Source organism: Amblyomma americanum, chromosome 1, assembly GCF_052857255.1.
Source record: "Amblyomma americanum isolate KBUSLIRL-KWMA chromosome 1, ASM5285725v1, whole genome shotgun sequence".
Classification (NCBI taxonomy): Eukaryota; Metazoa; Arthropoda; class Arachnida; order Ixodida; family Ixodidae; genus Amblyomma; species Amblyomma americanum.
In genome coordinates this window covers 551,733,156-551,747,881 of record NC_135497.1, presented here as the reverse complement: position 1 = coordinate 551,747,881, position 14,726 = coordinate 551,733,156, and the positions used below count along the sequence as shown (strand labels likewise).

The 14,726-nt window shown below is 46.5% G+C and overlaps 1 protein-coding gene across 1 annotated transcript in view; it reads left to right on the top strand.

Annotated features, from left to right (window-relative positions):
- LOC144116329 (tachykinin-like peptides receptor 86C) overlaps window positions 1-14,726 on the top strand; it is a 669,775-nt gene that overhangs the window by 291,306 nt on the left and 363,743 nt on the right. The window contains exon 2 of the mRNA XM_077651073.1: window positions 11,014-11,229. Within this exon, the coding sequence (XP_077507199.1) occupies window positions 11,014-11,229 (216 nt within the window). The remainder of the gene's footprint in view (window positions 1-11,013; window positions 11,230-14,726) is intronic.

Here is a 14,726-nt window from a genome sequence, read left to right as displayed (position 1 = left end):
CACATATTGTGCCCATAGAACAAAAACATCCAAGCTACTAAGATATCTGCGACGGCGTTTCTGGAACTCACTGAATACTTTGTGAAAATTGGCTTACCTAGGCGCTTGTACACCCGAGGCTGGAGTAGGTGCTATCGTACACACCCCGTACAAATACCCGCCATTCGATTCGGTCCCGCTGTATGTACAGGGTTTTCATCTAAGGTTTTACACAGTTTTTAAACATAGGCTTTTTTCAGCATAGCTTTGTGATGAAGCTTCTCAAAGGCGCATGTATTTCTGCGTGATGCAGCCAAAATATTTTTGGGCTACAGCGCTGAGAGTAACTGCGTTTTGGAAATTCTGAAATATGACATATATATCTCTGTTACGGTGGGCTTCACGCCTCTCAACAATTTGGAAGCCTAACAGTTACAGTTAAAAATTTAGCTATTCAATATTAGCTAGCCTGCTAGTTAGGACGTTCTACCTGTATTACCATGTGCTACACCGCTGACAAAGCTATGCCGAAAAAAGCGCCCTTCTAACTCAAAAAGTCTATTTTTAAAAATTTTGTAAAACCTTAAGTGATACACCCTGTATACGCCTCCAGTGGCATTGATGTCATGCCAAATGCACCGGAATTTGATCTAGACCCTCACCGTTTTGTCAAGAAAGATTGCTTGCTTTAATTGTGCTCTCAAATGTCGTTTTCCAGAATAATACTGGCAAAAAAATGTCTTGCGTACATGTGGTTGCCCTTTCAATTTTGTGCGCGGAGGGCGGGGGGACTAGTCTAAATAAAAAGGGTTTAAAACTTACTTTGTTACGCACCATTATATTGTCTGAACAATATATATGCATTGTTTGTTCTTTTTGCATTACGTAGCAATAGACCTAGAAGTAAGAAGAACTAAGTACTGCCATCCTTTTGCTACCAGTAATGAAGGCAGAATGCTTAATCATTGTTGTAAAATTATGTACAGCGGTAAGGATGAACAAACTTTCTGTATTTTTTTTTAGTGAGGTCTAGTTTTACTCTCGCCCACATAATTCAAGGGTGGTCCCGTGTCCCCCAAATGATTGCCAAATATTGCCAAAATATCGTGGGAGATTACTTTGGGAATTAGAAAAAGTACAAAAACCTGCAAATTCTCTTGAATTAATCGAGGCTGGAGCAGCGCCAACTGTCGAGCTTTTGGAATCGAATGCACCCGCTGCAGGTTTCGTAATCAGGCGCACCGCAACAACCCGAGCGCGGAAAGACGCGGAAGAATGGGGTAATCAGGCAGAGAGGAGAGAAGGAGACAGAAAGAGCGCCACAGTGCCTCGATACAGTTTCCTTCGGTAGGAGTGGTGGCTCTTCCGCCATTTTTGAGTGCAGGCTCGTTTAGCCACACAAAATTGTTTATCGGGAACTCATCATCTGAGTGCGTTAATTAGTGCTTCCGCACGTTGAAGTCTTGCTTGAGAATAATGTTTAGAACCTTTCTGTCTATTGTTGAGGCCGGCGCAACCCTTGTGATTCAAAATGGCGCCTTTCAATCGCACAGTGGGTGTCTCTGCCCTACCGAAGGAAGCAGCATCGAGGCACCCTGGCGCTATAGCGCGAACAGCGTTCGAAAGCGCTCGCACTGAGAAGCAGCGAGTAAGGACAAACGAAGTGGAGCTCTGCACCATTTCTCTGTTGCCATCTTCTCCTAAATAGCCCATCGAAGTAATCCAAGTGCGAATAGCGAATTGGAAATTGCCTCATAAAGACGATATGAAACTAACTTTACGGAGTGACCAACAAAGTATTCCTAGCGCGCTTTTTTTCTTTTCTTGTAAGTGTTAAGAAAAATGAACACTTCTCGAAAAACTGTAGTTCGGAAACTGCGGACGAGAAACACCGGCGAACAGTTTTAAATGCCTCGTGCATCACAACTGCTGAAAAAGGCCCCTGAACCTGTTCACGAAAGCGACGCTCGCATTAATACACTTGACTGCAGCCGCCAGTCGACCGTGACGCAATTCAAATTTGACATTTCTCTCAAGTCATTTGAAATTCGACGCCCTATTACTCAATTTAGCTTAATTTCAAAGGTACCGCTACAGCGCCAGGCCACCGCCATTAACGGTCGGAGCGCCTTCACCTATTTCACAGTTACTACATATTCAGTACAGCTTCAAACGCATCCGTGCCAGAGCCCTCACTTTCAGTGCATACGTAGGCGCTTCCGTACTTCAGAAAGACCTTCCGGCATTAGACGTGTTTAGCACACCAGAGATGTATTAGCAGAGACGTATACCGGTTTACCAGGCGACTCCTGCGCGCTCTCAGTGCCCAATGGGTGGGGCCAGCCGGGGCCACTGCGCATGCGCAGCCGACGTCCGGTAAAATGGTATGCGTCTCCGCTAGTACTTCTCTGGTGTGCTAAACACGTCTGTTATTCTGGACTGTCATTACCGTACAGTGACTCTGCGACTTTATTTAAGCCACACAGGTTCCATCTAAACTATACCATGCCGACAAGTGGTAAAGTGCGCGATATGCTTTTTGCTGATATTTCTAGTGCCAGACTTCATTTCTGGCAGTTAAGCTGCCGCTTTTTCCTCTTTATTTTCTTCGTTCTGTTCTTGTGTCTCCGTACGTATCTTTTTCTTATTCTCTTGGACCGCGTAACATTTTAAAGCGGGAGCTTTAAAAGGCCCGTTGTGGAGAAATTCGAGACGAGTTGTAGTTGTGAGCGAAAAAAATCGGCATTGGCCGAAAAAAGGGGAATTGGTCACACGGGAAGCAACGTGTTTCAGAAGTGAATAAAATATTACAAAACGGTGGTTGAAGGTCGCAACAGGACCGCAGCGGTGGCCAAGTGGTTGAGCATCCGCCTCGTATGCGGGAGGTGCGGCGTTCGATCCGCAGTGCCACCGGGTACCCACCGGTGATACAATGGGCACAAGGTTTCCCCTGCTTGGTGCTCGGCTTCTCAGGGTGAAATGCTTTGGAAATGGTCTTTGACGCCACCTTGTGAAATGAAAACTATCTTGTGACATTGCGCTCTTTGGCCAATGCTGCCCATGCGTCATAAAAATTCATCGTCATCATCACAGAAGGTCGCAAAAAGACTCAAACGTCATTTGGAGATGTAAGTGTATAGAGTTTTTGAATTGTGCTGAAAAGAAAAAAACGGATTAATTAGTTAAAAACCGAACCGCTAACCCTTAGGTGGTGAATCGGACACGCTACCCCGTGGGCCACGCAGGTACCATTTTTTTCTTTATTGCATGAAATGGTAACACTGACAGACTTCTATACTTAACGAGCCCGCATCCCGCGAGCCGTTCCTACATAGTCACACAGGCGTCCTTCTGCGCTATGCCCACAAATCAATTTCCTGGGAGACAAACACATGCATCAAGTAAAGGCGTTTTTGAATCGAGTAAAAGAGGTCGTTCTTGTGCAGCATATAACCCCTGTAAAAAAGCACGCTACTCTCTAAACAGAGACGGGGTAAACGGTCCCTTGAGCACCAGAAATACCACATGGAACGTTAGTAGCTTCCGCTCAGCTCAGTAGCCGAGCGCTTTAACCTCTCAGCCACTGAGCCGGGCTGAGCCCAATGGTACCATGCTGCCGAACTAGCAAACACCACCATTTGCAGGCGCCTTCCAAGAGCGGCGGGCTTCCAATGCCTTGGGGCTTTCCTCTAGGCACCGCTACATGCGCGAGCTGTTGCTCAAAGGGGTTTCAAAAAATGTTATTTGTCGTTTATTCTGAGTGTCCATTCATGATACATCCGAAGAAAGTTAGCTTGCCAACTATGCATCTGTTTAATATCACTTATGATAAAGACATTGCGAAAGCGGATACATGGAGAACAACTTTTGCGACCGGAGTGCTAAGAACATCACAAAGGTTCATTCATGAAGCTTTCAAAAAAAGCAGAAACGCGCTATGGGGAACAGGATAAAGTAGGAAGTGAACTAATGAAGGGAGAAAGAGGTACCGCACTGAAGGGCCCCGCCGGAGTCTCGGCAAACCGCGACATCTCCTTCTCTCTTTTTTCTCTCACTAACACTTTCCTCCTCGCCCCTGAGCTTGGTTCTGCCTCTTTCTTTTCCTGCCTGTACCCCTAGACGCGCCAGCCGTGGTTGCGGTTAAGGTGTCCGCCGAGATATGAGATAGTCACTGTGCCATTACCCTTCCCCAAAAGACGCAGCTACTGAGTGCAACGCTGCGTTGACAAGGTGCATAGAAAAGGAGTCCTCGACAGACATGCTCGTAAGTTCACCATGTCGGCGGAAGCTGTATATTCTCCATTCCGACAGGAATGTGCGGGACAACTTTATACCAGAGCTGAACGTACGAGACCGCATCGCTAGCGATGGTGCTGGCTCTTAAAGCGGCGAAGCCCAGTGGCCAAACGAGTTCGAAGCACAGAGACTCAGCCAAGTGCCTAAGCGTGTTCGAAGCAAACAGGCCAAAGCCAAGTAGCTAAACATGCTCGAAAAGAGCGGCGAGGCCAATTAGCTGAATGTGCTCAAAACAGAAAAGCAAAGCCATTTTGCTATCGGTCAGTCAGGATGGCCCACAGCGTGCATAAAATTTTAGAATCGCCACTAATTCCAACCAGCTTTCTCTGATTAATGCGCTAAGCATGTAAGCTTAGCTGAAGTACTTTTTTTGTCATTTTCATGTTGTAAATGTAGCTACTGCACTAAAAAAAAACGCTTGTCCGTTTCACTTCTTTGGTTGTTCGTGTTTTTTAGTGCAGTGACCTCATTTACAAGTTTTGCCGCTCTACTTCAGCGTGTTCTGTGTTAGGAAAAACGTAGAGTGGGGAAATGGAATGTATCAGCTACTTCCTTAAGACAACCCCACAAAGGTCCCTCACGGCTATGAACTGTGGGGGCAAATAGAATAGGCGAATGGGCACGCAATCATCTGTTAAGCGCAACTACGATAAAGGGAAGGTTTTACACTTGAAAAAAAACAAAAGGTGTGAAAAAAAGCGATGGAGAAGCAAGTGCTGAAGAGAAGCTCTATCATTTTTCACAGGGAGGAAAAAACATATCGCGATGTACAGGGTCTCGTTGAGAGCGCCACACAAATGCCGCAAAAATCTTACTCATTCCTTGTGTTCTTTTCCTGCAGAATGCAACGCATCTATTGCGCAGATGACCTTCAAAACAAAGAGTATATTGCATATTTGTGTTTTTGCGAACTCAGACAGCTCCGTGCCCAACCAAGCCTGGATTTGTGGCCTAACGAAAAAGTTTTGATAATATCATTGGCGCCCACTAATTATGTGCTGATACAAGGAAACCCAGAAGTCCTCTTAGTGTTTGGAGTCCCACCTGATGCCTCCAAAAAGTTTGTGTTTTTTACCCCAGTGTACAAGCAAAATTCCTTTTGAGTTATCATTGCTAACAGCCGAATGCGCACTCTAACAAAACTGCTCAGTTACAAGGAAAACCTTGAGCACACTCTTTTTATCAGAACAGAAAAGGGCAAATTCATCAGCATAAGCCAAAATTTTGATTTCACATTGCAACAGCGATAAGCCACGAATTTCTGCTTTTCGGGATACTAAAGCATCAGATATAAAACGAATAGCAAAGAGAATAGCAGTCAACACTTTCGAAGTGCTGGTTTAATTGGAAAAGATTTGGTAAGCTTTTGATTAATGAAAAATGTAGTGGTGAAACACAGATTTTTGCCTTTAACCAAGACATCAGGAGCGTTTGCACTCACCAATACTGCAAACAAAAAATCCCGACGCACCTTCCCTAAAGCTTCTGCTAGATCAATTTGAATAACAGCCAAATGCTTAACCTCATCTGACATTGTCTTCAATACCGAACGTATGATATGGATATGGTTTTAGATACTGCGGCCTTTAATCCCATTAACTAGGTGCTGCCTTGAGAGACCTAGTGCCGCAAGCTGCAGACGAGGAGAACCTCGCAAATATCTTGCAGTCCCCGTAGCATAAGGATACCGGACGATACCCTTCAACAGTGTTTAACAGATAGGCACATTACTACACACTGTAAAAAATAATACACCTTTAAAAGGAGTGTTCAGGCGTCTATAACTTGCACCCTTGCACCCGGCCCAGAAGGAAGTCTTGGTATTTTCGTACACCTTGCACGCGGGGTGTTTCGCTAAAGAACCAGCCCGAAAATGAAAAAAGTGACCTAAATGTACATGTTGGGGCGACTATCACGCTATTACCACCGAGCCATTGGCGTTTTAGCGCTTCTTACACCCCTACAGCCTTTAGGAAAAATGCATGCAATGGGTTCATATTTGGTTCCCACGTTTATTGCTTAAGTGTTTTTTAAATTTACCATGGTAATGCTTACATAATGTAATATTCCTGTATTACTAGAGCCCTTCATTGCAGTAGACAGGCTGTGTGCCAAGAAAAAACATTTATTCACTCGCAAATCACAATACTGTACAAATGGGGAAAATATTTATTGTCAGAACAAAGACAGCCGCAAAGTGCAAGATGCTTCGGCAATGAATTCATTACTGCCATCTAAGGAACGACTGCACCATGCCTGCTTTATTGCTGCTTTGGGGCTGAAAAAACAAGATTCAATTGTTAGTTACTTTTACCTCCTAATTTTTCAGAGGAAACAATAAAAAATTCATTCCTGTGCATCTATATAAACCTGCTTGGGGAAGGCTTGGATTGTGACACTAACTACCAGGAATATCTTGTACGCAAACATAACGCAGCTTACGCTGCACATTCATAACGTTGATGGTATGGCAGTTGTAGAGTGAACCGCAGTGGTGACCCTGAGTAGTACGGCAATTGGACAGCAGTGAACGAACCTACGCATTTTCCCAGTTATATATGCGCACTAAAAACACTTCAGTTCATTACGGTACTTCGAAAAACGCGGTCGAAAACGCGTTCTTGTGAACCGCTGCAGTACACACACCACGACGCCATGACGAGCAGACTGGAAAAAAAAGTAAACTAAGGACCGACGGTACCGGTGGCCGCCTAGCGGCAGAAATTCAGTTTCGCTTTCAGTTTTCACTTGTAGTGTGTACGGGAGCTGGAATGCATTTGCAGCATCGAAGCAGCGTACACAGCGATTTCTAGCAGTAGCCAGTTATGGAAAATGAGAAGCGATTAAACATGCTTTATTTCTTCCGAATGAAATGTTACCATGAATTGGCCGCCTTTCAGATTTTTTTTTTTACTTTCACTCCAGCATCTGCAATTCGATGGTGGCAAAAAATATAACAAGATATTGTAGCCTATGTCGTCGTCGAAAGAGGTGGGAGCATGAAATGTATGGCAGGCAAAGCATAGCACATTCTAGTTCGGCTCTCTCCCAAACAAATATCCCTGAATGCTCCCGAAGAAGTTGCGACGTCGCCTTCGGGAGGCGTTCCTTCACTACTTCGGCGGCAGTGTTGTTGACACGGGACAGGTGTAGTGCGATCTTACGGCAGCGTTCGTGCGAACAAGCGTAACATGGATCGGTGGCATGGACTCAATGGCGTTGTTAGGTACTGTTTCTTGGATGCGTCATGCCTGTTTGCTGTTTACCGCAGGCCGAGGCGCACGCGCCTTCTCAGCCTGCCGTCTGCACGCACGTCGTCCTGGCGCAGCGGCTTTCGAGCGGAGAGACCGCTCGCCTTAGGCGCTGCGCTTGTAACCCGAGCATTCTTCTAAGGACCCGTGCAGAGACGGTGGAAGGGCATTCGTGGTGAGGTGGTTCACAGAGGCGGGAGAGGGGCTGGAGGGGGCCGTGTTATATGTTGGATAGGCATAATGCCACTAGGTCTGCAGCATTGCTCTTCATAAAATTAAATGAATCAACAAAACGCAGCGGTGATTGAGAGCAACACATACCGAAGAGAGGGCGGAATGCGGACTTCAGGGTCGGATAGAAACCATCGAAGCTCTTGACAGACTTTTCTGCGCTCCAGTAGACCTTCGGCTCCTCTTGGCGTCCTAACGGCCCGCACGGCGTGCTTCCACTCGCAGCGAGCCGGTTCCGAAAGCAGTGGGCGGAAGGAAATGTTCGCTTCAGGTTCTTGCAGTTATAGATCATGTTCTCTGCCCGGTGCGCTGCGGTGCATAGACGATGTTCGCGAGTTTGCCCAGAGCGGGAGCTGAAAGCACTAAGTGCCTCAAACGCCCGTGCGTTGTGCAATGCAATTGCACGTTAAAGGGCCCGGGATTTCCGAAAATAGTATGGAGCTTTCCATTACAGCGTCTCCGATAGCCCAGGTTTAGCTTTCGGACATGAAACGCCGCATACCGCAATATTTATTTTTTATGGGTTGCAAATGCACCTCCTGCTGCTCGTTCAGTCTTGGGAGCTACGTACGTCGAGGCAAAATAAAATTTATGTTTTGCCCACTTTGCACTTAGAGTTTCTCAAGTTCTTCTGGGGACCTAATTAACTCCAGGTCTCCACAGCTCCCTTTATTTCAGTTGACACAGTAGTTGTTTCAAGAAATAGCTAAGTTTCGTCCTGTTTCTTGTGCGTGATTTGGTGCGTACAGCTGAATGATTTGGCGCAGATAGTACTCCGATTAAAACAAATTGTCGCAAGACGTCAATGTAATGATTTTTCTATTCACTGCGATGCAGTCGTAACCGCTTTGCCTGGATATGGATTCAGCACAGGAGCACGTTATTATCAAAACAACCAAGTGAACCAAATTTTTATTTTCGCTGCATGTATGTTCTCGACTGCCAAATATTTAAACCATGCCTCAAATTGAAATCCTAACGAGCGCATACTATTCGCGCCATCAGCGCGTTTGTACTGCTTTCATAATTAGTTAAATTTTATTGCTATGTGGAAGGTTGCAGTCGCGTCGATGCATTAGTAAAACATGGATAAAATGCCGAATATGCATGTTACTGCTTCACATGTGCATGTGATGTTGTGTCAAGAACTGCACTAACATATTTTGTTCCGTAAAGCACAAGAGCTATGGCTATATTTTGTTTTTTTTTTTTCATTTTTTCTTCCTCATTTAGCCGGACATTCAGCACTGAGGTGAAGCCAGCTTTAAATTTTTTGAAAGGAACACCATTGCACCTCGACGGCACTGCCAGGAGTATTAGGGCCACATGCACCCGCTCATGCAAACTTCTAAAATCCATGGGTGCAGGATGGGAGCATGTGTAATAGAAACTCCTAATTTGTCAGGCTATGTATGGTGTGCATGGAATTATGCGACCATTAAAGGTGTGACTTTTTTTTGCAGTGTACTGCTTGGTTTAATTGGGCCTCTATATGCACGTCTCGTGGTCTTCCGCATAATATAGAAACAGTGTCCGTGTATGCGCGGGCAAAAGTAGCCGCTGCCGGGTCCCATTAATGCTATAGCGTCGTAACTTTAAAGGTGGAGCTTAGGTGTTGTGAAGGTGCCTCTCTCGTCCCTGTCTAGTAATTAAAAGTCACATGCTTAACCCTTTTGACACGTTATATGTTCACGACGTTATACAAAGCGAACTCCCAACTCTTTTTTGAGTGGTGTGAACCTAGCAGTGATTTCTTTGCTTCAGGTGATTTTAGCATTCTTCATTTCGCGAATAAGCACTTTTTTTGTAACATTAGCGAATGCAGTAAATAATATTTCAATAAAAAATGAGCTGAGTAGTACGTCGTCCGCCATTATTCTGCATACATATTTTGCCACCAGTGACATATTTTTTTTTGTCAGAATTTCAAGCGTGATTTGCCTCTTAAAAATAAGAAGCGTTTCCATGATCCCTCGGGTGTTTACATGCTAATTCTTGGTATTTACATGCTGCTATTCTGATAATTTGTATGCTAATTTTTGCACGTCCCTGCAAAATATCAACCACGAATATTTTGCACTGGAAAACAAACAAATTGTTTTTCTTAAGGCCTGAATGTACTATTTAGGCGGAAAGACATTTCATTTCGATGGATGCAAAAAACGGTGCGTCAAAATGTTCATACCGCCTTTTTATTAAACGCCTTGTGTCCTTTTATACGCTTTGTGCACACTTCATAAACTTTGCATCAATTGTACTTCCAGCCCCGCCGGATGCTGCAGTCGTTGGTTGCATTTTATTACCTTTTATTGTTCACTCACCTCTGTTCTGGTGCTGCTTGCTCTAAAGCAAAGTTGTTTTGTTGCGCAAACTTTTTTACGCCTCATGCCTGCGGTGAGCGACTAATCACGCGTGGCTCCTATCACCGGTCTGAGCCTGCATTTTGAACACAGCTTGGTATGGTTTGCCGCTCCGCCCCTTCCATATTTCAGGAGAGTGTGTAGTAAGGACTCTGTATAAAGGCTCTCCCGAATGGCTTTCGTGTTTTTCTTAGAGTCACCCTGAGTTGGCTTCGCCGACACCGCAAAAGGAACGAGGACTGAAATTTTGAATGAACTTAAACGCTCGAAGGGAATCTGTCGCGGCAGGATCCATCGAAAAACTGTCGCGTATCTTAGAGACTAGAGCAAGAGTGACATCGAAGGATGATTTCACAAATATTGGTGAGCAGTACACTGGAGCCGTCACTGGGGGTGGTTTGCCCTTCATCTGTACCAAGTTACGAATATATAGCGGTCTCCTTAAGCGGCTTGGAAACGTTATGTGAAATGAAGGAGGGAAGAGCGTTGGGGAAAAATTATCTAGTCTGTTTATGGCAATGTAATGCATTAAAAGAACGTCGTGGTGCGCATGCCAAAATAATCGGCGATTTACTTGTTTGACTTTGACGAAAAGTGAACCGAAGCCATGAAAAACTTAGCTCGCAGAAACTCGCTTCAAGAAGCGCACCATTGCGTTCGGGACAACCGCATAATGCACGAAAACACACAGGTCGGTTTTTCTTGTGAAAACTGTTCATTTTTTGTTACTCTTTAGTCACGTCTTCTAATAAGTGCAAAACAGCACTTGGTGCATAGCTCTTCTGTTCCCCCGATTTATTCTGGCTGCTTCACCTCGGTGGCGCCCCCCGTCGCGCCTCACCCCAGAGTGAAAGCTGACTTTCTGATCCTTCTCCGATGCTTGCTGTCCCGCGCAGATACTTCGCCATCGTGCACCCGCTGTGTGGCCGCCTGTCCCGGTGGCGCTCGGTGGCCATCATCGGGACGCTCTGGGGCTGCTCCGGGATGCTGTCGTTGCCTCCGCTGCTCTACTCCCGCACCCGCTCCTACCGCTACGCCGACGGCAGTGTGCGCACCGTCTGCATCCTCGTCTGGCCGGACGGGCTGCCGTATGCTTCATACGCCGACTACATGTAAGTGTGCATACTACCTCCATTGACTGCGGGGATCAATATGGACAAGGTGCTGGTACTTGGATTCTTCAAGCATAGCCATCAAAATTAGGCAAGAAATCAATCACATTAGCTGACAGACGGAAGGCAAAACGCGTCGCTTATTTTGTTTTCACCTGGCGCCCGCAAGTGTTCAGCATATAATGTTATTTATACGAAGCGGCACTATATCGAATACCGCAGCGGTGGCCAAGTGGCTGAGCATCCGCATCGCATGCGGGAGCTGTGGGTTTCGATCCCCAGTGTCGCCGGGTACCAACCGGTTATACAATGGGTGCAAACTTTCCCTTGGCCTGGTGCTCGGCTTATGACGAGTGAAATGCTTGGGAAATGGGTCTTTGATAGCACCATCAGTAATCGAAAAATACCTTGTGCCATGGCGCTCTTTGGACGCAGATGCCTTTGCGCCATAAAAATATATCTTCATCAGCACTGTATACAATTTTTGTTGTCTCGTGCATCCAAACCACCTAAATATTTATTCCCGCTGGAGTTCCTTCGCACCTCCGCTGTGCGTATTATCATTAGCGATATGAGCGCGAACACAGGGGCGCGTGCCCGATAGTCTCGAACCCTACTTGCAACGATATGCGGCAGCCGCTTTCAGAAACAAATTGGAAAGGGAGGTGCCTTCTTCTCTTTCTCAGAATTTGGCAACACAGCGAGAACCCTTTCCACAATGTTGCGAAATGGTGTCACAAGGAAGGTTTGACGCTATGTGCCATGCACGCGCTCCTGTGTTCCTGCTCATATTGCGCACACAGGTATACAGGCACACATACAGACCAATGCGCTGTGCGATGTTATCGCAGGTTGATAGGCAGTTTCATCTGTGCGTTCGCAAAAGCTTTACGTACGCAAAGGGCGCACCGTACGCGCACTGCCGCCCGTACTGGCAGCCAGAGTTTAGTTGAGAGTGGCTAGCGTAGCGCCTTAGACGCGTAACATACTGTGGCGCCATCTGGTGACAGCAAGTCAAAGCTTCTGAACGGCGTGCCGTAGAAATTTTTTTTATGGTTTTATTAATGGCACTAATGTCGTTAGAGCTGTTTCCGTTCGTGTTGCGCACGTTAAACTGAAAGCGCCGGTGTGACACACAACGTAACATCCGGCCAAGTGCTTGTACGCAAGCGCTTGTACGCTATACTATATTTATTGACCGGCCAAGCTCAGCGCGGAGCGTTTGGTCATATGATGAACTAAGAACGAAAACCACGCAAAGGACGATACACAGGGAAGAAGTAGACAGGATGAGCGCGGACTTGCAACTGTTTGCAAGTCCGCGCTCATCCTGTCTACTTCTTCCCTGTGTATCGTCCTTTGCGTGGTTTTCGTTCTTAGTTCATGGATTACCAACTAGCCCCCCATCGTACACTCCTTCTGGTCATATGATCGCTGTCATTTTAGACATTTTTTGTGCCGCATGGGAGCCCCTAGCATCGTTAGAACGGGCCGTGCTTAGTAATGCAGTAGGTATCCTGACATAAGTTAAAAACAGCTTGGTCCTGTGTAATGATCTACTTACAATCAGAATCGAAGTACGCTGTCAAAATTGGCAAACCATAGACAAAAAAGAAGCGTCACCGATAAAACAAAAGGTCTTTGACGCTGGTAATACAACTAAAGTGCTAAAAGACTGCTATAAACTAGTGTGTGGCTTTGCAATTAGCCAAGACCTCTCAGCTCGAGATTGCGAGATTACGAAGATATTCTGACGCTGCAAAAAGCTCGTAACAAAAATCGGCGAAACGGTTTCCTTAGCCTACGAAAAAGTACCCATAAACAGACAGTTATACAAACTGAACGATGAAGGTAATGACATCGAAGTAATAAGAAGCGACTCGGCTGCTTCTCATATTGAAAAATAAGAGCAAGGTGCAGCGGCAGCACTGCGTCCTCACCGTTAATCAGGGAGTTCTAAATAACTAGTGTAGGCTATCTTTGTGTTGGGGCGCGAATTAACGGCAGGATGCCTTATTACTTTTTCAAACTGTTTATTAACAAGGTTACGTTTAGAGCGATTACACGGGTGCGTACGGTCCAGCGTCCATCTTGCCTCTCCTGTCTTCCTCCCCGGGGTTGCTAGCCGCCTGCTCGCCCAGGGTTGCCGGACAACTGCGCTTTTTCCGCTGCGCGCGCTCGCCGCGCATCGGAAGGTCCGCTAACATTCGGCCATTCTGGCATCAGAAGCGCCCTCGCTTTCGTCCGAAGGCTCCTCAAAGTCTTCAACGTCTTTGTTCGACGTGGACCATGTTTTTAGCGAACTGATGTGAGCCGTTGTCGCGTAGTGCCTGCTTCGTGTCCCCTTCAGTGCTGCGACTCCATACGTGTCGTTTGGTTTAACTTCGGTGACAACCAGCGGCCCTTTGTAGCGAGGCTGCGTCTTTGTCGGCTCGCCGGTGTGCTCAGGCGCACATCGCATGACGACTACATCGCCAGCCTTGAGCGTGTCTCCACTGCAGTGACGCATGTCGAACCTTTTCTTGTACTTTGCCTGAGAATCCAGTATACGCGTTCGCACTTCAGCTTGAAGTTGTTCTGGATTCGTCCAGGCGACATTATCTTCTGTCTCTGCAATCTCACGCAACGCTCCGTCATGAAATTTCGGGTTGTAGCCATAAAGCACCTCGAACGGAGTCCTTCCGGTGCTCTTGTTGTAGGACGTGTTGAGGAAAGCTTCGACACCCTTTAATCCAATGTCCCATTCTCGCTGGTCGTTTCCGTCCATGGTGGTCATGATGGTCGGAACAAGGGTTCGGTTGACCCTCTCAACTTGACCGTTCGCGCGAGGGTGTCTCGTTGAGTTCAGCACGTGCTGGATACCCCTGGCTTTGCAGAATTCCTCAAATGCCTTTGATGTGAAGCACGTTCCTCGGTCGGTTATTATCCTTTCCGGCAGACCGTGACTAAAGGTGAAGTCCTCACAAGACTTTACCACACTTTTTGCCGATGTGTCTCGTGAAGGGAAGAGCCTCACGTACTTTGTCAGGTTGTCGATGACGACAAGGATGTACTTGTTTCCCTTTTTGCTTCTCACAAATGGGCCCAGGTGATCTGCATGAATGGTCTCGAACGGTCGCCGCCCAGGAGGGATGGGGTGCAGGAGTCCCTTTTCCTTGCCACTTGGCACCTTGCAGATCAGGCACTCAAAACACCGTCTGATGTGCTCACGGACGTACCTGCGCATCCCTGGGAACCAGTATGTTTCGCTGATCTTTGCGATTGTGCGATCAAGCCCGAAGTGACCTTCCAAGTCGTGAAACTTAACACAAAGGCTTTTTCGCATGGACTTAGGCATAACGTAGAGCAACTTTTTCTTGCCGTTTGCCTCTGTTTCGCGAAACAGACGTCCCTCCTTCAGCACGAAGTTCTGTGCCAAGGCGCGTTCTTCTGCAGTTCGATCGCATGACTTTTCCTCTAGAATTGTAGCTATCCGACGAATTTCTTTGTCTGACCTT